Source organism: Chelonoidis abingdonii, chromosome 19, assembly GCF_003597395.2.
Source record: "Chelonoidis abingdonii isolate Lonesome George chromosome 19, CheloAbing_2.0, whole genome shotgun sequence".
Lineage (NCBI taxonomy): Eukaryota > Metazoa > Chordata > Testudines > Testudinidae > Chelonoidis > Chelonoidis abingdonii.
Genome location: NC_133787.1, coordinates 3,038,601 through 3,066,113, shown reverse-complemented (window position 1 = coordinate 3,066,113; position 27,513 = coordinate 3,038,601). Strand labels below are relative to the sequence as shown.

The 27,513-nt window shown below is 49.3% G+C and overlaps 3 protein-coding genes across 3 annotated transcripts in view; 2 read left to right on the top strand and 1 right to left on the bottom strand.

Moving 5' to 3' along the window:
• Positions 1–15,658, top strand: part of AARS1 (alanyl-tRNA synthetase 1) — a 43,481-nt gene extending 27,823 nt beyond the window's left edge. The window contains exons 20-21 of the mRNA XM_032795400.2: positions 6,174–6,287; positions 15,036–15,658. Of these exons, the coding sequence (XP_032651291.1) occupies positions 6,174–6,287; positions 15,036–15,221 (300 nt within the window). The 3' untranslated portion in view covers positions 15,222–15,658. The remainder of the gene's footprint in view (positions 1–6,173; positions 6,288–15,035) is intronic.
• Positions 15,659–16,494: 836 nt separating this feature from the next.
• Positions 16,495–17,745, top strand: EXOSC6 (exosome component 6). The gene is given in 7 exon segments (XM_032795421.2): positions 16,495–16,504; positions 16,675–17,212; positions 17,214–17,262; positions 17,264–17,364; positions 17,366–17,424; positions 17,427–17,471; positions 17,474–17,745. Coding segments are annotated over 7 exon segments (1,074 nt in total).
• An 8,991-nt stretch (positions 17,746–26,736) lies between these two features.
• The window catches only part of LOC116833715 (uncharacterized), a 53,898-nt gene continuing 53,121 nt past the window's right edge, over positions 26,737–27,513 (bottom strand). The window contains exon 8 of the mRNA XM_032795399.2: positions 26,737–27,343. The gene's annotated coding sequence lies outside the window, so the exon portion shown is untranslated. The remainder of the gene's footprint in view (positions 27,344–27,513) is intronic.

Genomic DNA, 27,513 nt, shown 5'->3' with positions numbered 1-27,513 from the left:
GGGCTTTGTCAAGCCTGACCTTAAAAATCTCTAAGGATGGAGATTCCATGAACTCCCTAGGTAACCCATTCCAGTGCTTCACCATTCTCTGAGTGAAAAAGTTTTTCGCAATATCCAACCTAAACCTCCTCCACTGCAACTTGAGACCATTACTCCTTGTTCTGTCATCTGCTACCACTGAGAACAGTCTAGATCCATCCTCTTTGGAATCCTCCTTCAGGTAGTTGAAAGCAGCTATCAGATCCCCTCTCATTCTTCTGTTCTGCAGACTAAACAATCCCAGTTCCCTCAGCCTCTGCTCATAAGTCATTTGTTCCAGCCCCCTAATCATTTTTGTTGCCCTCCACCGGACTCTTTCCAATTTTTCCACATCCTTCTTGTAGTGTGGGGCTCAAAACTGGACACAGTACTCCAGATGAGGCCTCACATGTTGAATAAAGGGGAATGATCAACATCCCTTGATCTGCTGGCAATGCTCCCTACTATACAGCCCAAAATGCCGTTAGCCTCTTGGCAAGCAGGGGCACACTGTTGACTTATATCCAGCTTCTTGTCCACTGTAACCCTAGGTCCTTTTCTGCAGAACTGCTTGCCTACCATTTGGTCCCTAGTCCCTGTAGCAGTGCATGGGATTCTTCCATCCTAAGTGCAGGGACTCTGCACTTGTCTTTGTTGAAACTCATCAGATTTCTTTTGGCCCAATCCTCTAATTTGTCTAAGGGCTTGGCCTACTTTGGCACTATTACAGTGCTGCAACTTTCAACGCTCAGGGGTCTGAAAAAACATCCCCCATGAGTGCTGCAAGATTGCAGCGCTGTAAAGTGTCAGCTGTTAATCAGGGCGGCCAGTGCTGGAGCGTGGCTCCAGCGCTGCACGATACATTGACCATAAGGGATGTGGTTTACAAGCAGCGCTGGAGAGCTCTCTCCCAGCGCTGGCGGCCTTGACTACACTCACACTCAAAGCGCATGCTGCGCAGCGCTTTGAAATTTCTAATGTAGTCATACCCCTAAAGTGCCCAATCTGTATCCTATCCCACCTTATAGCATATCTAACCCACTCCTCCCAGTTTAGTGTCCATCTACAAGACTTGCTGAGGGTGCAGTCCACGCCATCCTCCAGATCATTAATGAAGATATTGAACAAAACCGGCCTCCAGGACCGACCCTTGGGGCACTCCGCTTGATACCTGGTTAATCCAACTAAAAACGGTTAGGGAGCCACCTGATCACTACCCATTGAGTCCGACGATCTAGCCAGCTTCTAATACCTTATAGTCATTCATCCAGCCAAAGTTCTTTAAATTGCTGCAAGAATACTGTGGGAGACTGTATCAAAAGCTTTGGCTAAAGTCCAAGGAATCACACATCCACTGCTTTCCCTCATCCACAGAGCCAGTTATTCTGTCATAGAAGGCAATTAGGTTAGTCAGGCATGACTTGCCCTTGTGAATCATGCTGACTGTTCCTGATCACTTTCCTCTCCTCTAAGTGCTTCAGAATTGATTCCTTGAGGGACCTGCTCCATGATTTTTCCAGGACTGAGGTGAGGCAGGGGGACTGTTGGTTCCAGGCATTCAACCCTCTTCCCGTTTTTTTAAAATGGGGGGCTGCACCTACATTAAACTGGCAGGCCAGTCAAAGGACATCCGTTTTCGGGGTTTTTTTGTTTTGTTTCATCGGAAGTTCCAGCACTGGCCAATGGCTTTTTTTACTGTTTTTCACGGTGGGAGCGCTCGGGGGGCAACTTTTGGGTGGATGCGCAGAGCTTTCTAGATGTGGACTCTGGGCCACGGGGCTTTTCAGTGCAGCGCTTGGGAGGGCAGGGGCTGTATGCCCGGCGCTCAGAACAGAAGGGGTTTCGGGGGCTTGGGGCAGTGCGGCGCTCAATGTACTTGGCACATTCTACACCAAACTTCACACTGAAGTAGCAGAAGCGGGTGCGTCAGTGCTTGGAGGGGGCGTGGCTTTGGGCGGTGTGGTGCTCAGGGGCGGGACCAGATCGGGCGGTTGGCGTCCCTCCAGCAGGGTGAGGCTTCGGGCGGCATGGTGGCTCGGGGGGCGGGGGCTGGCGTGGTGCTCAGAGAGGGCAGGAAGTCCAGGGGCTTTGGGCTAGAAAAAAGTGCGGCATTTCCTGGAGGGGGACAGGGCAGCGGAGCTTTATATGTCTAGGGAACAGGCTCAAATGCAGCAGGGAACTTGGGGCAGGGCTTCAGGGGCAGGAAAAGCTCAGGGGGCAGGGATTTCAGCATTCATGGCACTCAACGGGGGGAGGGTACAGCAAGGCGGCACTCTCTTCTTTTTGCTTGGGGCGGCAAAAAAATTAGAATCCATGATAGGCCAGCCCTGAAAGATGAGGCTGATTGGCCTGTAGTTTCCTGGATCCTCCTTCTTCCCATTTTAATAGATGGGCACTACATTAGCATAAAAAATGGTTAAAGACCTTTTCCAGTCTTCTGGGACATCCCCTGATCTCCATGAGTTTTCAAAGATAATGGCCATTGGCTCTGCACTCATATCCGCCAACTCCTTTTAGCACCGTTGGATGCAGCGCATCCGGCCCCATGCACTTGTGCTCGTCCAGCTTTTCTAAATAGTTTTGCCTGAACCACTTCTTTCTCCACAGAGGGCTGGTCACCTCCTCCACATGCTGTACTGCTCAGTGCAGCAGTCTGGGAGCTGACCTTGTTTGTGAAGACAAAGGCAAAAAGAGCATTGAGTACATTAACTTTTTCCACATCCTCTGTCACTAGGTTGCTTCCCTCATTCAGTAAGGGGCCCACACTTTCCTTGACTTTCTTCTTGTTGATAACATACCTGAAGAAACCCTTCTTGTTACTCTTAACATCTCTTGCTAGCTGCAACTCCAAGTGTGATTTGGCCTTCCTGATGTCACTCCTGCATGCCTGAGCAATATTTTTATACTCCTCCCTGGTCATTTGTCCAATCTTCCACTTCTTGTAAGCTTGTTTTTTGCGTTTTAAGATCAGCAAGGATTTCACTTGCCATATTTACTATTCTTCCTACACATCGGGATGTTTTTTTCCTGCAACCTCAATAAGGATTCTTTAAAATACAGCGAGCTCTCCTGGACTCCTTTCCCCCTCATGTTGTTTTCCCAGTGGATCCTGCCCATCAGCACCCTGAGGGAGTCAGTCTGCTTTTCTGAAGTCCAGGGTCTGTATTCTGCTGCTCTCCTTTCTTCCTTGTGTCAGGATCCTGAACTCGACCATCTCATAGTCACTGCCTCCCAGGTTCCCATCCACTTTTGCTTCGCCTCCTAACTCTTCTCTGTTTGTGAGCAGCAGGTCAAGAAGAGCTCTGCCCCTAGTTGGTTCCTCCAGCACTTGGACCAAGAAACTGTCCCCTACGCTTTCCAAAAACTTCCTGGACTGTCTGTGCACTGTTGTTTTGTTCTCCCAGCAGATATCAGGGTGATTTAAAGTCTCCCATGAGAACTAGGGCCTGTGATCTAGTAGCTTCTGCTAGTTGCCGGAAGAAAACCTCGTTCACCTCATCCCCCTGGTCTGGTGGTCTATAGCAGACTCCCACCACGCCATCACCCTTGTTGCTCTCACTTCTAAACTTAATCCAGAGACTCAAGTTTTTCTGCAGTTTCATACTGGAGCTGTGAGCAGTCATACTGCTCTCTTACATACAACGCAACTCCCCCACCTCTTCTGCCCAGCCTGTCCTTCCTCAACAGTTTATACCCATGCATGACAGTGCTCCAGTCATGTGAGTTATCCCACCAAGTCTGTTATTCCAATCACGTCATATTTCCTTGACTGTGCCAGGACTTCCAGTTCTCCCTGCTTGTTTCCCAGGCTTCTTGCATTTGTGTATAGGCACTTAAGATAACTCGCTGATTGTCCTGCTTTCTCGGTCTGAGACAGGAGTCCTCCCCTCTTGCACTCTCCTGCTCATGCTTCCTCCCAGTATCCCATTTCCCCACTTCTCTCAGGGCTTTGGTCTCCTTCCCCCGGTGAACCTAGTTTAAAGCCCTCCTCACTAGGTTAGCCAGCCTGCTTGCGAAGATGCTCTTCCCTCTCTTCGTTAGGTGGAGCCCGTCTCTGCCTAGCACTCCTCCTTCTTGGAACGCCATCCCATGGTCGAAGAATCCAAAGCCTTCTCTCCGACACTAGATCTTTCTCTGAGTGAGGGAGCTCCATCTCCTTTGGAAAGTCTTTGTGCCTGGTGCTCAGAGACTTTTCTTGCCAGTCCATGCAGCCTCTCTGCTCCCACCCATCCTTCCTGCAGCCCACTTCTGCTGACTAATCATAGAATCGTAGGACTGGAAGGGACCTCGAGAGGTCATCTAGTCCAGTTCCCTGCTCTCATGGCAGGACTAAGTATTATCTAGACCATGTACTTGAAAACTGTTACCAGGTCCCCTCTTTCTTCTCTTCTCCAGACTAAACAAACCCAATTTTTAAAATCTTCCCTCATAGCTGGTTTCTAGACCTTTAATCATATTTGTTGCTCTTCTCTGGACTTTCTCCAGTTTGTCCACATCTTTCCGGAAATGTGGTGCCCAGAACTGGACGCAGCTCTCCAGCTGAGGCCTAATCAGTGTGGAGTAGAGCAGAAGAATTACTGCTTGGGTTTTGCTTACAACACTCCTGCTGATGTATCCCAGAACTTTTGCTTTTTTTGCAACAGTGTTACACTGTTCACTCATATTTAGCTTGTGGTCCACTGTGACCCCCACAAATCCCTTTTCGCAGTGCTCTTTCCTAGGCAGTCATTTCCCATTTTCTATATGTGCAACTGATTGTTCCTTCCTAAGTGAAGTACTTTGCATTTGTCTTATTGAATTTCATCCTATTTACTTCAGACCATTTCTCCAGTTTGTCCAGATCATTTTTGAATTTTAATCCTATCCTCCAAAGCACTTGCAACCCCTCCCAGCTTGGTATCGTCCACAAATTTTATAAGTGTGCTCTTTCTGCCATTATCTAAACCATTGATGAAAATATTGAACAGAACTGGGCCAAGAACTGATCCCTGTGGGACCCCATTTGATATGCCCTTTCATCTTAAGTGTGAACCCCTGATAACTACTCTCTGGAAATGGTTCTCCAACCAGTTATGTACCCACTTTATAGCAGCTCCATCCAGGTTGTATTTCCTCAGTTTGTGAGACAGTATCAAAAGCCTTACTTAAGTCAAGATATACCACATTTACCACTTCCCTCTATCCACAAGGCTTGTTACCCTGTCAAATAAAGCTATCAGGTTGGTTTGAAATGATTTGTTCTTGACAAATCCATGCTGTTACTTACCACCTTATTATCTTCTAGGTGTTTATAAAATGATTGCTTAGTTATTTGCTCCATTATCTTTCCAAGTACTGGAGTTAAGCTGACAGGTCTGTAATTCCCCAGGTCACCCTTTATAACTTGGCACTATATTTGCCCTTTTCAGTCCTCTGGAATCTCTCCTATCTTCCATGACTTTTCAAAGATAACCACTAATGGCTCAGACTGCTCCTTGAGTATTCTAGATATAACTTTTTAGGTCCTGCAGGCCACAACAGAAGATCTGTCTGCCTGTGCAGGTTCCCCTTCACCCTTTACAAGCTGTATGCATGCTAAGGAGGTGGTCATCTCCTCACTTTGTCCTGAGCAGCTCTCCCTTCCCCCCACTTGCAAACCATGGTTTCACTGGTTTTGTGGCTGAAGAGCTGCAGATTTATGAGGCCTCAAGTGACCACAGATGGGGAACTGAATGAGGCTGAGAGTTGGGTCTGGACTGGGGAGCTGGCACAGCTCGAGAGTAGAGTCTGCATGGGCTTCAGAAGCACAGTGCTCCAAGCGGTGGCCTGGGTGACTGGGACAAACAGCCACTGTTGCTGATGCAAGCATGGAAGGTCATGTCAATTCTAGAGGATCCATGCAGGCTACACTGCACCCCTGAGAGTCTGAGCACTACAGAGGTGCTGCTCGCTGCTTCAAGGCAAAATGCATGATGAAGATCTTGATTCAGGATCTCGGCCTGGCAATGGCTTGTGTCAAATTATCTTCAGGGCCACTGGGGACCGTCCTGGCTGGGGCTGCAGAGTAATCTGTGTGGGAGCCTGCAATGTGCGGTGTATTCTGAGGCCAGGTGGAAGGTATGCTGGGATGGACTGGTTCTTGCCATGACTCTGTGTATACATGTCTCACTCCACAGGCCCTGAATGAATCTCTGAAGCTATTCAAGGCTTATTCCCCTCAGACTGCGGCCATGCTCTTCTCAGTGGATAATGAAGCTGGAAAGATCACCTGCTTATGCCAAGTACCTCAGGTAGTACCGTGTGTGTGCATCCATCCATGCGTCCACCCTGCAGCCATTCGAATGGAGGGTTAGAGCACTCACCACCAGCTGGGGGCCACTACAGGATTCCTGCACCCCTCATGTACAGGGTATCTGTAATGGGGACTCCACCATGTAAGATGTGGGGTGCACCCCACTAGGGGTGCACAGAGAAAGGTTCAGTGGGGCCCGGGCTAGCCCCCGGTGAGGGGTGGGGAGGGAGTGCCACACAGTCCCACCCCAGCTGCAGCGCCACCTCCTGGCCCCACTCCTGGCTGTCACCCCAGCCTTGGCCCCCCTTACTTATCTGTGACTCTCCCCCCTGAGAGCCATGGCCCCGCTCCTGACCCTGGCTCCAGGGTGGAGGGGTGGATAGGGGTAAGAGGTGGTGAAACACTGAATAGTCTTTGGGGACCACTGTTGTAAGACGAGAGATCAAAAAATGGGAACAGACACTGAGCCTTGAATTAGGATCCCATAAAACGGGCAGCTGCAACTGAGGAGAGAGGCTGCAGAGCATTACCTGGTGTTTCCTCTAATTCCTGTCCTCTTGCTTTGAGTGCCCCCCTTCGACCTTGCCCTGGCACCCAGTGGCATGTACCAGTAACAGAACAAAAAACTGGAATAAGTGCAAGGCTTTGCCTTACTACAAAGAGGAAACCAAGAGTCTGAGCTTCCTGAGGTGACGTGTTGTAGATGCTGGAGCCAGGCTTGGGTGTTGCAGAGTGGTGGGTGCGAACTCTGTGCAGCAAATATTCCATGAGTGAGAGCTCCCTGCTGCTCCACTGAGGAACGTGTCTACTAGCTGCTTTGCTTGGCACTCTAATTCTGTGCCAGTGGTCCTTAGGTCTGCCTGGAAGGGAATTGGGTCAGGCACAAGGTGTGGAAGGGATGCCATACTGAAGAATAACTTCAGTAATTCAGTCCAATTTAAAGACAAACAACCTGGGTAGTTTCAGAGCTATACAATGGGGTTTATTCAGAAACAGCTATTCTGGAATAACGCCACATGCAGACACTCTTCATCTGGAATAAGAGTGCCTTGTTGCTAGTGTAGTCTAACCCACTTTGAGAGCTGTTCCTGAAAAAAACTGTGTAGACAAGTCTTCAGACTGAAATCTCTCTCTCTCTGGATCAGGCTCAGGGCCACTTATATTAAATGAATTCCACTTACCTCTCTTCTTTTCCTTGTTTCACGTGACACTCTTTCTCCACCCCACCCCAAATTTCACTTGGCTCTCACTTCCCCATCTCATTGATATCCTGATATATATTGGGGCCCAGTGTCTCCTTCTGCCCTTTCATCCTGGGTGCTGTTTTTATAGACCATGTGAAGTACTAGGCTTCGCGTCCCCCAACCCATCTTTCCTCTCTCCAGGATGCCTGTAATGTAAACCAGTGGTTCTCAACCAGGGGTATGCAGAGGTCTTCCAGGGATACAGCAACTCATATAGATATTTGCCTAGTTTTACAACAGGCGACATAAAAAGCACTAGAGAAGTCAGTACAAACTAAAATTCTTCAAGTAGTGTCGTTGTGGGTGCTCCAGTTTAGGTGTTGGTGACTCCTTGCACTGCAGGTTGGAGATTTTAGGTAGCTGTGCTGGGTCGGGTTGCGCATGCGCAGCAGTCTCGTGGTGACATTGGTGCCTCACGTATTGCGCGCACAACCCAGCCCTTTCAGTTCCTTCTTAACCATCCTCGGCAGCAGACAGAGCTCAGTGGCAGTGCTGCCTCTTCATTTTTCTCGTAGAAATAAATTAGTTTTAGACTGTAATTATATAGTTCTTAGATTGTTAATACATAGACTCTTTACTAGTTAGCTACTCAAATTTTTTTTGTCTTTTGTGTGTGTGTATATATATATAGAGAGAGAGAGAGAGAGAGAGATTTTTCACTCGTTTTCCAATTGGGAAACTTCAATGGAAACTCGCCTGGATTTAAAAAATGTGAATCTTGCCACGAGGCGATGCCTATCTCCAGTGGCCATGCATTCTGTGCTCGTTGTTTGAGGGAGACCCATACCCCCAGAAATGTGCTCATTGTAGCAGCCTAAAGGGTAGGGTGAGGCGTGGAAAAATCTCTTCAGCCTTCTCAGGAAACCAAATCCACATCAGCAGAGGGCTTTATGAGCAAAACTATCTAGGAAGTGAGCTGTGACACACACACACTCTCACTCTAAAAGAAGAGGTCCCCGGCGAGGACGGTATCCTTGGTGCCGAGCTAATCTAGAGTGAGAGCCTTGGAGGCTCTAGAGAATCGTCCCGTTGCGGACCTCTGGCGAGCCCTGCTGCACCAACATGGAGTCGAGCCGTCATGCCTCCCCCACGGCACTGACCACTCCAGTGTGGAACTTGGCACCAAGATCCGTTCCTCTACCAATGTTGCCACCATTGGCACAGACTCATTCGTCGGCACCGGCAGACGGACCGAGAATGGTGCCAACCATCTTGACAAAGGTGGACCACAGTAATGGCATGATACCAAGCACATCTGCACCACCACAGTTTCTGCATCAGAAAGACATAGCAGTCTCATTGGTACCGCAGTCACTGCTGCTTGGCACCGAGCAATCACTGGGCCAATGAACAGAGCAGCTCCTCACATGGCCTGCCTCATAGTCTCTCTACAGCAATGAAGAGGGAGGATGCACAGGGTAGCCAGTTCTCCTCCCAGCATTCTTTGCCTACAGAGAGGAGACCTCCATGGGAAGCTGCCAGAACCAATCGCTGCCAATCTCATGAGGTGCAACAATGGTATGGGAACTCTGACTCTGCCCACCACCACCTTTCCCTATGTAGTGGCCTCCCTGGAACCCCGTGGCGGCATATAGACCCCACTATACTAGATGCTTTACCCCAGCCCAATGGGAAACTCATTCTCCTTCACCTTCCCCGAGCAGGGAAACATCAGAGGCACCCGAAGGGGTGGCAGAAGAGGAAGAAATTTCAGAACAGGAACAGAAAGGCATTTAACCAGCTCATAACTCATCTTCCTCACCTGATGAGGCCGTCATTATACCACCTCCAACTGCAACAGATGACCTGAAACAGTTTCAGGAACTCGTCAAAAGAGTAGTGGCCAGCCCGGACATTGTGCTTGAGGAGGTGCAAGAGAACCAGCACAAGCTGCTACAAATATTGCAGACATCTATGTCATCAAAAATTGCACTTCCTACCAATGATGCCATCATGGAGCTGGCAGAGAATATGTGGCAGACCCCTGCAGCAGTACCACCTACCAGTAAAAGGGCTGTCAGTAAGTATTTTGTACCAGCGAAAGGGATGGACTTTCTTTTCTCCCACCCACAACCCAACTCCTTGGTGGCTGAAGCTGCCAACTATCGCAGCGAACAACCCCAATTCTGCTACACTCCCCAGGATAAGGAGCACAAAAGATTAGACCTTTTCAGTCATCAAGTGTACTCGTCAGCCACACTGCAATTCAGGTATCAGAGGGGTAGCCGTGTTAGTCTGCATCTGTAAAAAGCGACAAAGAATCTGACAAAGTGGGTATTCACACACAAAAGCTTATGGTCTAATATGTCTGTTTAGTCTATAAGGTGCCACAGGACTCTTTGTCACTGCAATACAAGGTTGCCAATTACTCAGCCCTCCTGGCAAAATACAACTTTGATAATTTAGCAAGCTGCAAGACTTTCTAGAGGCCCTTCCAGAGGACAAACATCCCCAGTTCACTGCCATCATGAACAAGGGACAGATAATTGCCTAGACACTGCTGCACGAACAATGGCCACAGCTGTTGTAATATGTAAAGCTTCTTAGTTATAGTCATCAGGGATCCCAAAAGAGCTCCAACTGAAGATGGAGAACTTCCCGTTTGATCAGGAAAAGCTCTTCTGCACCAATGTGGATGAGGTCTTACACACGATGAAAGATTCTCAGGCCACCCTGTGCACATTAGGCAGATACACTCCGCCTAATAAGCGACACTGGTATACACCATACCAGAAAGGTAGAGACACAACTTTCCAACACTCACAACAACGGCAATTTGGTCACAACAGAACAATGTCCACAAAGACGTAGGGCTCCCCAAAACAAGTTCTCATCTTCTCAACCATTTGCAACCAAGCCACAGTTTTTTGAAGTCTTGGTTGAGGGTCCGAATGACCTCCCTCACAATACAGCACTGCTAGACACTTGTGATGGAGTAGGGGCTGTCTGTGTGGGGAATGGGAGAGCAGGGGATGTCTTTAGGTGAGGGACAGGATCTTTAAGCCTGTAACCTGAGCCAGGCAGGGGGGAGGGGGTGAGCACCTTTGCTGAGGAAACGGGACAAAGGAATCGGCTGGCGGGAGGAGGGGCAGGTCAGTTTGGGTTTGGGGCTGTGGGCGGAATTCAGGGTATCCTAGCTAGGATCCAAGCACCCTGAAAGCCCAGAAGGGCTCGATGGAGGGGTCTTGACTCTGCCTGCAAGCTCTGCTGTAACCTGCGTTCCTGTTGTCCAATAAACCTTCTGTTTTACTGGCTGGCTAAAAGTCACTGTGGGGACCAGGAAGAGGAGTGCAGGGCCGAACTCCCCCACACTCCGTGACAACACTCCTACCCCAACTTTTGGCTACCGCCTGTGCCCATTTTACTATGCTTGGGCAGCAATAACAATGAAGCAATGGGTACTAGAGATCATAAGATTGGGTTATGCCGTCCCCGTCCCTCTTCAAGAACCCGTCTCACGAGCACTTTTTACAACAGGAAGTGAATCATCTCCTACAATTTGGTGCCGTGGAGCAAGTTCCAAATCAATACAAAGGGAAGGGTTTTTACTCTCATTTTTTCATCAAAAAGAAAATCGGTGGATGGAGACTCATCTTAAACCTTCAGAAAGAAGCTCAACAAATTTGTGCGCAGTCACGGATTCAAGATGGTCATACTGGCCACAATTATCTCTACACTAGACAGGAGGGACTGGTTTTCAGCCCTCTATTTCCAAGATGCCTATTTCCATATTACCATACACCCGGCTCACAGATAATTCTTAAGATTCACTGTAGGGTGTGAGTACTACCCTTTGGTACTCTTTCCACTGCCCCTCGAGTTTTTTCAAAAACCCTTGTGGTAGTGACGTGGCCCACTTACAAAGGAGAGGAGTGATGATCTTCCTATACCTAGACGATTGTCTGCTGAAAGGTACGACTCGGGAATAAGCGACGCACATGGTACAGACAACCATCAAACTGTTCCACACACTAAGGTTGCAGATAAATATACAGAAATCTACTCTGAACTCAACACAACAACTGGAATTCATCAGGGCCTACCACGATTCCACACAGGCCAGAGCAATGCTGTCCAACCACAGGTTCATAAATATAACTAATTTCATATTGACAGTCACCAGCAGCCCACGAACATTCGTGAGGACTTGCCTACAGCTATTAGGTCATATGGCGGCCACAGTATTCATCGTGTACCATGCGAGACTACATGTGCCTACAGGGCTGGCTGAGCACTGTGTACAAGCCCAGCAAACACTCTAAACAAGAAAGTGACACTACCCTCATAGGTCGTTGTGTGAGTACACTAGTGGATGAAACCAGAAAACGTCTGACAGGGATCTCTTTTCAACAGGACTGTCCTTCACTAATAATCACGACTGACACGTCCCTGATAGGATGTGGTGCTTACTTAGACCAACACGCCAGACAAGGCAGGTGGTCAGCAGCGGAAACGCAGCTCCACATCAATCTCCTGGAGCTCCGAGTGGCATACAATGCATGTTGACACTTCCTTCCAATCATACAGAACAAATCAATCTGCTTACTAACTGACAACATAGCATGCATGTTCTATATCAATCAACAAAGAGGAGCTCGCTCCTATTCTCTCTGCACAGAAGCCCTGAAATTGTGGAACTAGTGCATTCACCACAACATAACCATTGCGGCATCACCTTCCGGGGTGTCAGAACACAACAGCAGACAGGTTAAGCAGACACTTCTACGAGGAACACGAATGGGAAATACACGACTGTCCTCAAACTGATATTTCAAAAAATGAGACTATCCATCCATAGACTGTTTGTAGCAGCAGAAAAGCACAAATGCCCGCTCTTCTGCTCCAGAGGGGACTAGCACCTAAATCACTCGGGAACAGCTTTCTCATATCATGGAATACATCGCTCCTGTATGCATTCCCACCGATACCTCTAGTCCCCTGAGTTATTCATAAGACACAGGCCGACAGAGCACACATCATTCTGATCGTTCCCATTTGGCCCAGACAGACTTGGTTCCCTTACCTGTCCGCCTAACAGTGTGTGCTTCATGACCTCTTCCATTGTAGATGGATCGCCTCTTACAGAATGGAGGCTGGACTCTCCACCTCAAAGCATGGCTTCTACATGGTTCCAACATAGCTAATTGGACTGTTCAGAAAGAGTGAAACAGCTGTTTGTTAAATAGCAGGAGATTTAGCACTTGATATACCTACCTCTAGAAGAGATTCTCATTGTGATGACGACAAAAACTAACTGCAGTCACGGCATCTCTACTGATCATATTAAATTACATGTTAGAACTCAAAAGACTGGGGCTTAGCCCAAAGCTCAGTCAGAGTACACCTAGCGGCCTGTACAACCTTTCACCATAAGGTGGAGGGAATGTCAGTCTTTGCTTACCCAACCACTAGATGCTTCCTGGTTGGTATACAGAACATACAGCCAGAAGTCCAACAACTGGCACCACCAGGGGACTTGAATCTTGTACCAAATGCCTTACAAGAGCACTTTTTGAACCACTGGTGACCTTTTCGCTCCTTCGTATGTCTATGAAAGTTGGGTTTTTGGTAGCAATCACATCAGCCAGATGAGTCAGCGAAATCAGGGCATGTATGACTGAACCTCCTTACACTGTGTTCACTAAAGACAAAATCATCATACAACCACACCCAAAATTTTTACTGAAAGTAGCAACATCCTTTTATGTAAATCAAACCATATAGCTGCCCACATTTTACGCTAAACCACACAGGGAGACACAAGAGGCTGCCGTACATAAACTAGATGTCAGACGAGCCAGAGCGTTCTATTTAGACAGAACCAAACCCTTCCGCAAAGTCCCAAGACTGTTTATCTCCATAGCAGAATGCTCCAAGGGCTGGGCAGTATCGACCCAGAGACTATCTAAATGCAGCACTACCTGTATCCAACTTTGCTACCAGTTGCACAACAAGGAACCTCCACCAGGTATCCGATCCCATTCTACCTGTGTCATTGCTATATCCATAGCCTTCTTGAACAGTGTCCTTCTAATTGATATATGTAGGGCAGCTGAGTGGGCATCAGAGCACACCTTTGCAAAACACTCTGCCATCACCCAGTGCGCTTTCTCAGATGCTATACTAGGCCTTACTGTGCTCTCTGCTACAGCATACAACTCCCAAGCCCCTACCGTCCACAGTGGACCACTGCTTTACAGGCACCTAAAGTGGAGCACTCACAGAGATGCTACTTGAAGAAGTAGTTATTCACGTTGTGCAGTAACGATGGTTCTTCGAGATGTGTCCCCCTGTGGGTGATCCACTACCTGCCCTCCTCCCCTCTACTTTGGAGTTCATACGTTGAGCTCCGCAGTAAAGAAGGAACTGAAAGGGTTGGGTCATACGCATGCTACATGAGGCGCCAACAGCACCGAGAGGACTACTGTGCATGCACGACCCAACAAAGCACTGCTACCTAAAATCTCCGATTTGCAGTGCAAGGACGCACCGACGCCTAATGTGGAGCACCCACAGGGGGACACATCTCGAAGAACCAGTGTTACTGCACAAGGTAACTACTTCTTTCATACAGACCATGACTTGTTTATACTACTCTATATACTATACACTGAATGGTAAGTACAAGGAAGTATTTCTTTACACATCGCACAGTCAACCTGTGGAGCTCTGTGCCAGAGGACATTATGAAGGCCAAGACTATAATGGGGTTCAAAAAAGAACTAGATAAATTCATGGAGGATGGATCCATCAATGGCTATTAGCCAGGATGGGCAGGGGTGGTGTCCCTAGCCTCTGTTTGCCAGAAGCTGGGAATGAGTGACAGGGAAAGGATCGCTTGATCATTGTCTGTTCTGTTCATTCCCTTTGGGGCACCTGACACTGGGCACTGTCAGAAGACAGGATACTGGGCTAGATGGTGGGATAACTCAGTGGTTTGAGCATTGGCCTGCTAAAGCCAGGGTTACGAGTTCAGTCCTTGAGGGGGGCCATTTAGGGATCTGGGGCAAAAATCTGTTTGGGGATTAGTCCTGCTTTGGGCAGGGGGTTGGACTAGATGACCTCCTGAGGACCCTTTCAACCCTGATATTCTATGATGGACCAGTGGTCTGACCCAGTATAACTGATCTTACATTCTTAATATTTATATTCCTATAGATTCTTTTATAATTATATGGTCAAAATGATAAAGTAAGCAATTTTTCAGTACTAGTAACTGTGACACTTGGATTTTTATGTCTGATTTTGAAAGCAAGTAGTTTTTAAGTGAGGCAAGACTTCAGGTATGCAACACAAATCAGACTCCTGAAAGGAGTACAGTAGTCTGAGCCACTGATGTAAATGATGGTGGCTCTTGCCTGCCTGGAAGAGATGGCTCCTTCAACCCCTGGCACTGTCAGCCACAGCACAGAGCCTGGAAATCCTGCCTTCCCCCAGCAGTCACTGAATTGACTCCAAACCTTGCTGTCTTTATAATAATCTGAACTCTTTTGCTTTTCCAGGAGGCAGCCAACAAGGGTCTGAAGGCCAGCCAGTGGGTGCAGGAGGTGTCAGGTCTAATGGATGGCAAAGGTGGTGGGAAAGATGTCTCTGCCCAGGCTACGGGCAGGAATGTTGGCTGCTTAGAGGAGGCTCTGAAACTGGCCACAGACTTTGCCAAGCTCCACCTGGGCGAGTTGAAGAACTGACCTAATGCCCCTGCACTGGCTCATGGCACATAAGGGAATGCTCTCAACTCCCTCCTCATTCTCATCAGCCTGGCTCATAGGCTACAGTTTACTCTAGAGGAGTCTGCGGAGACAGATGCTGCATGTCATTTCTTCTGAATCCATCTGCTTGAGGCATTAGCAGACTAAAAGCAGAATCATGCCGTAGTGCTCAAAACAACGGACAGAGAGCCAGCAACTTGTGTCCTAATCTGGCTCGGAGGTCTCCTGCTGTAGCCTTGGTTAAGTCACTTCACTTTCGCCCCTCTGTCGCTGTTCCTTGTGTAAAATCAAGCTGATAATACTGACCTATTTCCGAGGGCTGCTGTGAGGATTAACTAATTATTGTAAAGTCTGCAAAGCACAGTCCAAGGTGCTAAATATTGTCAACCTTCTAAAATAAATTAAGATGCATCAAGGCAAGAGTCTGCACATACCAACCCCCACCTCCCTTCCTGTTACCACCACTGGAAGCATGAGTTGTAATGAGAATGGGAGTGGGAGCTAGGATCCAAGCTGCTAGAGTATTTTGTACCTCACCACTGTTACCCAGCTGTGGATAATGTGGGAAGCTCTTAACTCAGTTCATTGACAATATTAATATTGCGTTAATTTAAGCTGCTGTAGCTATATTTCCTGCCTTTAGCTGGACAAACGTACCTCTGCTTGGAACTGTGAGCAGTAGGCTCAGTGTTAATAAAATGACACGAGTGAGTGTTGTGAATTGAAAGGCTTATTCATGAAAAATTAAGTTGCCATTTTGATTTGCTGAGGGAAAATTGAGAGCAGCTTGTTAATCAGATATTTGATCCTTTGCAGTAGTGCCTGCTGCTGGTAAAATTTGCCAAGAACAAGTTCATGGATCCAGTGGTTCATTTGGCCTAAGAACTGCTTTTCACTGAGCACCTGGAGAGGTAGGGAAAGGAGCAATGTACACAGAGAGGCTTGCACCAGGGACAGGGGAAGGGTCGGAGGGCGGCTTCTCCCTAGCATGACCTTAGTGACCCTTGCCCTGTAATATCTTGGAAGGGCCTTATGCTGCTTCCCTTATGAATCAGACCCCAGGCTTCTATAAAGGAGAAACAGAGGGATGAGGAAAGGAAGAAAGAAGCACAGGAAAGCAGAGCGAGTATAGCCCCATAGATACTTTACAAATGTATGCCAGGGCTGGAGTCAGCCTCCAGCAACTTAACCCAACCCAGCATAAGCCGCATTTTGTGCTGGTATAGTGCATGCATGGTAGAGGTTGGCACTGATGTCGTTGAGTCAGTTTAGTTATAGGGGTGCCCACTTGGAAAAATCCAGAACTGTCCTGTTTCCAGCAGGAGGGAGCCCAGCTTCATAGGGAAGTAGGAGCTAGGCAGGGTGTTTGATTGCAGAGGAGGGACTGCGTCTGGCCCCAAACCACCCAGCTACCCTGTAATTCTCCCTGAAGTGCTGCCCCTCCTGTGGCTGGAGAAGGGCCAGTCTGGGCACAGCAGCAGGAACCCCTGGAACACGTGTCCCCGTCTATGTCAGCACCGCGGCCGGGCTCGACAGCAGCTCCCCGCAGCGAGGCAAACCCGCCTGCAAGGGGGCCGGGCTCGGGGAGAGCGGGCTGAGCCCGGGGCGAGGGGCCGGCCTGGCTGCTGGCTCCGTTTCCAGCGGCCGGGCCGCGCTCACCCGCGCCGCCCGCCCGCCCCTTTTGGCGCGCAGGCGGAGCGCTCGAGCCGCCATGGCGCTGGACCACGGCGCGTCCGGGCCCGGGAGTCGCAGGCCCCGCTGCTGTACGCGGTGCCGCCAGGCGGCCCCGAGGCGCGGCCGGAGCGGCGGCGCTGCGGCCGCTGCGGCGGCCGGCTGCTGGCCAGGCCGAGGCTCGCCTACGTGGAGTGGCGGCGGCACATGCTGTGCGCCGTGGCGCGGCCGCGTGAGGCGGCCGAGGCCGCGGTCGCTGCTGTGCGAATGTTCCGCCGCGCGCCTTCTCCGCGGCGCGGCCGCGCCGCGGCCGGCCCCCGCGCGCCGCGAGCGCGAGCTGGGCCTGGCGTCTGCAGGAGGCGCTGGCGCCGGCCGTGCGCCTGGCCGATACCCGCGCGCGCCTGGAGCGACTGCGCTCGTGCTGCAGGACGCGGTCGGCGCTCGCGGCCGCGCTCCCGCCCCGCCCTGGCGCTGGCCGACGCGGGCGTGGAGATGTTTCGACCTGGTGGTGGGGCGGCCTGTGCGCGCGCCCGGGCCGCGGCGCCTGGCTGCTGCAGCCAGCGAGGCCGAGGAGCGCGCGCCGCGCCGCCTCACCGGCCTCATGCCCGCTCAACCAGGTGGCCGGGCTGCTGGACGCCAGGGCGGGCCGCCCGAGAGCTGGGCCCAGGCCGTGCGCCTCGGCCTGGAGGCTGCAGCGCCTCTACCCGTGCTGCGCCGAGCGCTGCTGCGCAGCGCCCAGCGCGGCGGCCGAGGGCCGCGGGCCGGGGGCCAGCGCCTGAGCCCGCCGGCCCAGCCCTTCCCAGGGGAACTGGTCCCACCCGTCCTCAGATGAAATGTATGGGGCAGAGATAATCGGGGGGGCGGGGGGGGCGCCGTATCCCAGCAGCCCCTCACCCCCTCCCGGAGGTAATGTTGGGGGGGAGGGTGTCCCAGCAGCCCAGCACCCCCCTCCCAGAGGTAATCTTGGGGGGGGGGTGGAGGGTGTCCCAGCAGCCCGGCACCCCCTCCCAGAGGTAATCTGGGGGTGCCAGTGGCAAATCTGACGTGAGCTCAATCTCCCCTCACTGCCGGGGAGCAGGGCAGCAGACCCCCCCAAAGCTAGCTGAGACCTGCCTCACTGCTGGGGGGGAGCAGAGCTGCAACCCCACCCTCCTGCTGCTGGACTGGTAAGGGGACCGAGTAATTGATCCATGGAGCAGCGGCACGTCCAAAGGAAAAGCCCCACTGGAATCCAACAAGGGGGCAGTGTGACCAGAGCCCCAGGCTGCTGTTGGGGCCGCTCCACTCAGCAAGGAAAAGTGAGCCGAATTGGGGCTTGTCTACCAAGGGGAGCGCATCAGAGACATTTCCGCTGGGGATCGAGCAGCCCCCATGCCCTGAGGAAAATTCTGCACCAGCATGATGGCAAAATTGTGGACATTTCAATCGAAATTGGAACTGAAAACAGGAAGCGGACTCTGGAGATTGAACTTATGGAGGGATCTTTTTTCTTTTCTTCTCAACTCCAGTACTGAGTAGGGTGAGCTGGAGACATCTTGTAGAAGAGACTTTACAGATGGGAGTTAACACTGCAGAAATTATAAAAACTGTGGCAAACCTTAGGGCAAGTCCCCCACGCCCAGTGACACACTGTGCCCATGGCAGCTATCATCCACCATACTCTTAAGTGTTTTTTTAAGTATCATAGAAATGGTTTTTGTACTTTATGGTTAATACAATTCAGCAGATGCCACTGAGATATGAACTGGGTTTTGCAGGTTATTGGTTCATTTCAATGATATTTTGGAATGTATTTAGTGTGTGCTCCAGAAAAAAACTGCCCCTCCTGCCTTAGATTATTAAAAGGTTTCTATTGACTCCTAACTGATTGCTAGGATATGGCAAAAAATACTGCTGGTCAGCAGACATCTGTTTTATTGGATGGTTTGAAATGTTTTTCTATGATTTTTGTGTGACATTTGTTGATTATATCTTAACTCTTCCCCTGAAAATCGAGACTGCATTTTTCATGGTGTTCATTTCACTTTCCCTAAAAATGGAGGGACCCATGCTAGTGTAGGCCAGTGTGATTATTTTGGTTTGATCTGGCCCTTTCTTATTACCTTTCTGGTTGCAACTCTGATCAGTAGGGGTTCTTTACTGTCTGTCAATGGCACCTCTGCAAATTAAGCAATTAACTCAAATTCTCCATACAATGGACGTGTACTAATGCAGTTTTTTTTTCTTTCTGTGGGCTTCATTACACTTGCATTCTTTTCATGTTGCACGCAAAGCATTGTTAATTGCCTGCAATAGGAAGAACTGGTAATGAGATCCTTCATGCTGAATGTGCTGTAATAGTGTAACTAACCCAACCCCTGGACTGTATTGATTTGGGGGATGTGTTCCAGACAGAAGTGATGATGAAAGGGTTTGGTTGTAACGCTTTGTGACTAAAATGTGTTCGACAGTCAGAAACCACTTCCCAGTAAAATCCAGTGCATATATAAGACCTCTTTGTAATTCACCACCAAAGATAATTGATTAGATGGGAAACATTTATATATACGATGATAAATCTTCTTACTGTGAAGTTCACTTTTTCCTAGCTTTGATCTGTGTGAGTATCTTAATTCATCCGCTCCGTTTTAATGGCCTTCTGATGAGCACATTTTCTAAGTAAAATCTGTGTTGGTGAAAAGTGCCAGGTCCCGAGCCTTGCAGACCATAATCCACACATCAGATACAGTATAGGTAGGGGCAGTGCTAGCTTTCACCTACTGCCCACTCTCCAGCACTGAGCCATGGGGGTCACCTCTAGTGTGGAAAGGGTAGCTTTCTGCGTATCAGCCTCTACTTATATGGAAAAGGGGAATTATGTAAAACTTTGCTTTAGAAACTGGATTGACAACAAATTTCACCATGGTTACTGAACAGCACATTGTAGGCTGGGTTTGAGTCTTGTCCTGGAGGGGAAGGCATTACAGCTGTTTAGTGTTTATGCAGAGGTGTAGATGTTGTTCTTCTCTCTTAAATGGAAATGAGATGACTAAGGGGGATATGATTGAGGTCTATAAATTCATGATTGGTGTGGAGAAAGTAAATGTGTTATTTACTACTCATAACAAGAACTGTAGGTCACCAAGTGAAATTAATAGGCAGCAGGTTTAAAACAAACACAGTTTTTTTTTCCACACCACGCACAGTCAACCTGTGGAACTCCTTGCCATAGGATGTTGTGAAGGCCAAGACTATAACAGGGTTCAAAAAAGAACTAGATAAATTCATGGAGGACAGGTCCATCAATGGCTATTAGCCAGGATGGGCAGGGATGGTGTTCCTAGCTGCTATTTGCCAAAAGCTGGGAATGTGTGACGGGATGGATCACTTGATTCCCTGTTCTGTTCATCTCCTCTGGGGCACCTGGCATTGGCCACTGTCAGAGGACAGTATACTGGGCTAGATGGACCTTTGATCTGACCCATTATGGCTGTTCTTATGGGCCCCCATCATAGTAGTATTTGAGCACCCCACAGTGTTTAAAGTTTTTATCCTCCCAACACCCCTCAGGGAATAGGGAAGTGCTCTTATCAAGAGACATAGCCTGGTTTTGCTGCTGGAAATGTGTGTTTTTCTGTCGAGTGTGCCATCTTGGTGTGAAATCCTGTGGCAGGGAAGGCACCTTAGTTTTACCTTGATGTAACTAACGAAGGTCAGCCCCATGGTGCAGGGGTATTGGGTTCATCTTGGCTAGCTACCTTGAGGTACAAACATAACTGTGCTTTGTCTCCTAGACTTTTACAAGGAGGGAGCTAACTTGAGTAGCGATTGCAGTGTAAAAACCATCTGTTTTTGCAGTGAAGATCTAAGTGAGTCTAGTGGAGCAGGGAATTGAACCCAGGTGTCCTGGATGACATCGTAACAATTAGGCCATCCTTCCTCTCTTATCTAGCAACTGTTTCTCACTGGCAGAACAGCATGCTAACTTACCCCAGGCAAAGGCTTACAAAGTAGAATGGAAGGCTGACTTTTAAACTTTATAAAACGCTTTGTTTGGGCTGAGGAGGGAGACATCAGTCTGATATTGGCTTGAGTTATGTGCTGTCACAGCTGCCTTCCAGAAAGGTTGATTATTGGTTGAATGTGGAGGTAATAGTAGAGGGCTTGTGCAAAACTCTTTAAGCTTATTTGCTGATCTTTAGTTATAGACACTATTGGTTGTAGCTCTGGGCTGAAGACAAGCTAGAGCAGGGGTTGGCAACCTTTCAGAAGTGCTTTCCAAGTCTTCATTTGTTCACTCTCATTTCAGGTTTTGTGTGCCAGTAAATACATTTTAATGTTTTTAGAAGGTCTCTATTATAAGTCTAGAATATGCAACTAAACTATTGTTGTATGTAAAGTAAATAAGGTTTTAAAAATGTTTAAGAAGCTTCATTTAAAATTAAATTAAAATGCAGAGCCCCCACGGACCCTACCCAGGCAGTGTGAGTGCCGCTGAAAATCAGCCCACATGCTGCCTTCGGCACGTCTGCCATAGGTTGCCTACCCCTGAGCTAGAGAGTACCGTGAATGAACGTGGATCGGGGTGGAAGGTAGATGATTTAAAGTGTCTGAATTTCTCTCCCCTGTGGTGAGTTGTAACTAGTACCAGAAATCGCGCAGAGCTGCAGCAGGCAGGATGCTTTGAGTTAAGGGTTGTTTTAGAGAGCTCTGGATTCATTTGTCAGCTGATGGTTGCTAGGAAATATGGTGGAAGGAGGTAATTTTTAACCTGTTTGTTCCCTAGCAGCTGATACACTGAGCTGGAAGCACTCTCCATCAAGGCCTCTGTACTGGTGTCAGGGCAAGAGGCGGCGTGAAATGAGGAAAGAGGAGCCCCTCTAAGGTGAGGGCCAATGTCCCTTACCTAGGTAACTTGGAGAAGCATAGGGTTAAGTGAACTAAAGAGACCTAGGCCAGTGTTACGTGCTAGCACTCCTGACTGTGCCTTCTAAAAGTCGGTCTAGACTGCGGATAGATCCAGCTGTCCCCGATCTCCATAAGGCTCGAGGTAGGTAGATAGTGCTATGTATGGAGAGTGACCGATCCTTTCCCCCAGGCTGGGGCTGGGTTCTAGGAAGTCCTTGGCCAGTGGCTGATATGTCCCTCTTTAAGCAGAAAGGCCAGTTGATAAGACAAATAATAATTCTTTGCTGTGTAGCACAGTCCGTTGGAGGATCTCAAAGCACTTCACAGGCCGTGAAAATTAAGCTTCACAACACCTCTGTGAGGGAGGTAAAGGATGTGACTAGCCAAGTGGCATCTGGTGGGGATGTTGAAGGTTCGGTAGAGGGACACTTCCTCTCACAGTTCAGCAGTGGAAAGCGGTTAGCTGTGCTGTAGTGAGGGAACAGGAAGAGGACACTAAAATGACACTCTGCTTGTCAGGTTTAAGAAAATGTAACCACAGACTGTGGTCTGTTCTGTCCGTAAGCTCTGGCATCTCTACAGTTTGTCCATAAATCTCCATAACAGACTAGGTCCAGCTCCATTTCTAGTCACAAATGAACAAATCAAAGAGAGCCATTTACAATGCTATCGATGGACAAGGGAGATAATGAACAACATCTAATTAGAGCAATAAATAACTTTACACAAACTATCGGACCACAAAAGTTTCCTTCCTTGGGTCAAAAAGTGTATATGTTGTTAGCTCAATTAGGGTTCGCAGAGGAAGCTAGCTATTGCACTCAATGTCATGCTACCCATCTTGTCTATTTATTCTCCAGACTCAAGAAAGCTATACACATTTTTTGCCAATCAGTATATGTAGAGCAGCCCAGTGTCCTACCAAACAGCAACCTCTTGTAGCCATACATTTACTAGGAAGCCACTGGGGCTCTTCGAGTGCTTGTTCATGTCATTAGGTGAGCATGGCAGCCAGAAAGTTTTTCCCCTAGCAGTATCGCTCAGGTCGGCTCAGGCGCCCCTTGGGGTCGTGCCTTTATGGCGCTGGATATAGGGCCCTGCTGAGTGCCACCTCCTACCGCCTGTGCCTGTTAGCCGGAACGCTCGCTCTTGCTGTGGCAAGCATCTAGCAGTCATAGTGTCGTTCTCATATATAGTTAGTTTACACAGTAGTTAGTAGTAGTAAGTAGTTTTACGCATAAGTTTTATTTGGGGGTTCCCCCCACACACGCTTTCTTCCTGGTATCCTGCCATGCCTTGGTCTCCGGGTTTCAAATCCTGCGAGGCTTTGGCAAGCTTATGCCCAAGAGCGACCCCCTGTTCTTGTTTAAAGTGTTTGGGGGAAGCTCATCAGAAAGAACACTGCAAAATCTGCAGACGTTTCCATCTGATGACACAGAAGGGAAGAGGTCAGTGCCTTAAGTTAATCCTCATGGACCTTGGCTCGGCCTCGGCTTCAAGAGTCGTGTTGACTCCTGCCCCTACATGGGGCCAGTCGAATCCAGGCCCCCATCTGTCATCAGTCAGTGAGGGCTGGGATCTACAGATGCCATCCCTGCCAGAGGCATTCGAGGGGACGAGAGATCTTATCACCCTCATGTCACCGCCCTACCCTGTGTCAGTCGCAGCGGCTCCAGTGAGACCCCCAGTGCTGTCCAGGGGAAAACTGATAATGATTCCGTGTTGGTGGTCACCCCCTTGACCCCGGTCTCTGGTGCCATCAACAAGCACACGGGGGAGCTGCACCAGTCCCCTAGCCCTAGATGCCGCTCTCTGGCACCAAGTGGCACTGCTCCTCCCTGGTCCTCCTACATGGAGTCATCGGAGTTGGAAGCAGAGTCCTTCCGCTACAGATGCAGGAGGACCCCAACTTGGTGGCAGCCCCCTGCTCGGTGGCCTTTTTGGACCCCCTGGGCTTTCCACGAGGGCCAGAGCCAATGGTCCTGCTCAAGGTTGGTTTCTGTGGCGTCGGCTACCTTTGCTTCTCTGCTGTCTCAGTGCGACCAGGGTATGATGGCACCAACCCAACCAGAACCGGCATTGACGCACTCGGTACTGCCATCGATGTGGATACCAGTGTCCACATTGACTCCACCAGCTCCAGCACCGGGGATGCCGGAACACTGAGCGCCCTGAGATCCCCTCGGTGCCCAGGGCAGGGAACAGGACCCACTGGTAACTAGAGCCTTGTCCTCATCTTCGCCTGATGAGGCAGTGGCGGGAACGTCCACGGCCCTTACCCTGGAGGTGATTACCAAGCCCAAGTTTGGGAAGTGGGGTCGGAGCTCAAAGGTTTGCTGACTGTAGCATGACTCTACCAAAGGCTGCATCGGGGGAGCAAAACTTCACTCATTGGATGTTCGCCGGGCATTAGTCTTTTACATCAAGCGAACAAAACTGTTCCGGAAATCCATTCAGCTATTTGTCGCAGAAGCAGACAGGGTGAAGGGGCTTCCAGTCTCCTCCCAAAGAATCTCGTCTTGGATCACGTCCTGCATCCAGGCACACTATGACCTGGCGAAGGTACCTGCTTGCCCTACCCCCTCGCTTACAGTGCACTCCACGAGGGCACAGGCATCTTCAGTGGTATTCCCGGCCCATGTTCCAGCGCAGGAGAGCTGCGACATGGTCAATACATACCTTTACCTCGCATTACGCTATTACCCAGCAGGCCAGAGACGATGCAGCTGTGCTACAGTCAGCGAAACTTTGAGTTCCAACCCCACCTCCAAAACTTGGGCTTGGTAATCATAGAATATCAGGGTTGGAAGGGACCTCAGGAGGTCATCTAGTCCCACCCCCTGCTCAAAGCAGGACCAATCACCTAATTGGAATTGACATGCACAAGCCTTTGAAGAAGAAAAAACGGTTATCTACCGTCTCACAACTGTTCTTTGTGATGAGTTGTTCATGTCCCTTCCAATACCCACCCTCCTACTCCTCTGTCGGAGCAGCCAGCAAAAAGGAACTGGGGTGGGGGGTCGGCAAGGCCCTATATCCAGCGCCATAAAGGCACAACCCCAGGGGGCGACTGAGCTGACCGGATGGATACTGCTAGGGGAAAAGGTTTCCGGCTGCTGTGCACGCAGTGCAGCCACCTGATTGGAACGGACACAAACATCTCTTGAAGAACAAGTTATGAGAAGGTAGGTAACTTTTTTTGTTTTCCCTTTCTGTGCATTGATATCAGTGGGGTCAAGATTTCTCCTTGAATGTAGGAGAGTAGTTCATCGACTATTGAGGAATTTGTTGGTAGACTCCAGCAGCGAGCTTTGCAGTTGTCTGATGTCATGTTTGTCTGCAGGGGAATTTGCACACACATCTCAGATGGGTTTCAGACACTGTAGGCAGAGATGTCTTATTTCTGATGTATTTTTCACCTCCCAATCCAATTCACTACCACAGTTAACTAGACTGGTAACTGAAAGAAACTCAGATACACGCTCTACCCTAAAATGAAGCAATTTTGTCATTTTATTCTCCCCCCTTCTCTGGGCTGCTCCTCGGTTTATTTCCAGCTGGCGTATGCTTGCCTTTTTGGGGTGGCTTCTATGCCCTCCGTTCCTCTGCTCCCTCCCCCCTGTTCCAAGTCCTCTACCCTTTCACCCCTTGGTTCTGCTTGTGTCACTGGGGCAGCTGTACTGAAACTGATTCAGTCCTTGTATTTCCCTTCGGCCCCCCAGGAGCCAGGGGTAAACTGCCCAGGCAGTGCTGCTGCCCCTGCACATGGGCTGGGTGGAGGAGAGGCAGTGTTCAGCGTTGTCCTTCCTTCCATGACAGCTGCCAAGAGGCATTTTTAAAATCCTGGGACAGGCTTCCAGGTGGAGGTAGATTCCCACCCCCATTTACACCTCTGCCCCCAACCAGCCCCATTCACTGAGATCAGGTCTCCCTTGTGCCAGAGTATGAGACAGCCATGATCTGCTTCTAGTGCAGAAAGGGGCAGTTTGCTCCCTGTGTAATGAACCTCCCAGGAGCCCATCTGTCAGCCCTTTACAATGCAACTGCACAATGCACAAAATACTCTAGCATAGGGACAAGCTTGGGTGGTCTCAATGACTTAGCCTGAGAAGTCTTTTCAATCTCTTAATTGCTGTGATTCTGCCTATCTACTAGTGCATTCATTTCACTCCCCCTGGCTTCTCTGGGAGGCAAAGATTAAGATTTTAGTTTTAATCAAACATCTGAAATGGGCTGTGTCCAAGTGACCTTTCTCTCTCTAGCCACACAATCCTGTATCCGGAGGCCCTCGGGCAGGGGTAGGCAACCTATGGTACATGTGCCAAAGGTGGCACCCAAGCTGATTTTCAGTGGCACTCACGCTGCCTGGGTCCTGGCCACAGATCTGGGGGGCTCTGCATTGTAATTTAATTTTAAATGAAGCTTCTTAAACATTTTTAAAACCTTATTTACTTTACATACAACAATAGTTTAGTTATATATTTTAGACTTCGAGAAAGAGACCTTCTAAAAACGTTAACATGCATTACTGGCATGCAAAACCTGAAATCAGAGTGACTAAATGAAGACTCGGCACAGCACTGCTGAAAGGTTGCTGACCCCTGCCTTAGGGGATGCAGCCGTAGAAGTCTGGGAGCTTGTGGCCACATAATTTCTGCCCTGTAAGAGGCAGCTAGTTCCATGGTCCCCTTTCTACAGCAAGTTTATTCCCAGAGGTCCGTGGCGTGAGGCATGTTGATTTTACTGATGATTTTAATTACAGCTGGCATGAGTCAGTTACTTGTGGTGTTGGGCATCTAGAATATGTGGCTAGATGGGTGCTATAGAAACCCCATCTAGCAGTTCCCTGCAGTCCAGAACCAGGACATTGTCTAACAGCAGCTTGGCAAAGGCTGTTCTCTCTCCGATATGAAAATCAAAGCATCAGACTCCCAAATAACCAGAGAAAAGAAATACAAATTTATTATTTTTCCTTCCAACACAAATACACTCTTTTCCCAGAGCAAATTAGAAATACAGACACAATTTCCTACCAGCATGAGAGAGAGACTACCTAGAAATGGGGGACAGGGACAGGAGCTACAGGTGTTCCAAAACACAGTAGTAGGGGAGCAGAGGGGGAATGTAGGTTCTTTGGGTGAAGGTGAAACAACCCAAAGCATGGACATGTCACTGTTCACATAGCAGGAATTAGCCTGCTGGGAAAAAACTCACGCTCCTCTCTTATTTCTGGTAAAGCTGCTCATGGAATTCCTGGGAAGTGACTATGAACCATATCACATAGCACGATGTGTAGAAGCCATGTGAGACCAAAGGAAAAACCTTTTCTGAGCCAGCGGAAAACCAAAGCTCTCCAGTCTGCAAACTACTGCAGCTTCTGCGGGGTGCTCTGCACTGCCACCAAGGGGCGCTGGCCTGATGGTGGTTTCTCAGCCCCACTGCCTGGGCTAGCAGGACCTGGGCTGTTACCAGCAGTACCCACCACTTCCATTTGTGGGTCTCAAAGGCTGCGTCTTCACTAGGAATCAAGCTGCATTTTTAGCCTGTGTTAAAATCCAAGTGTAGACAAGGCAAGTTGTAGCTGGTCTACGTGAACCACTTGCTTCCCCCTCGTGTTTGTTATGACCAGCCCAGGGCCGGTGCAAGGATGTTTCATTGCCTAGGCAAAACTTCCATCCGGCGCCCCCCCCATCCCCCCCTCATGCCCCTGCTG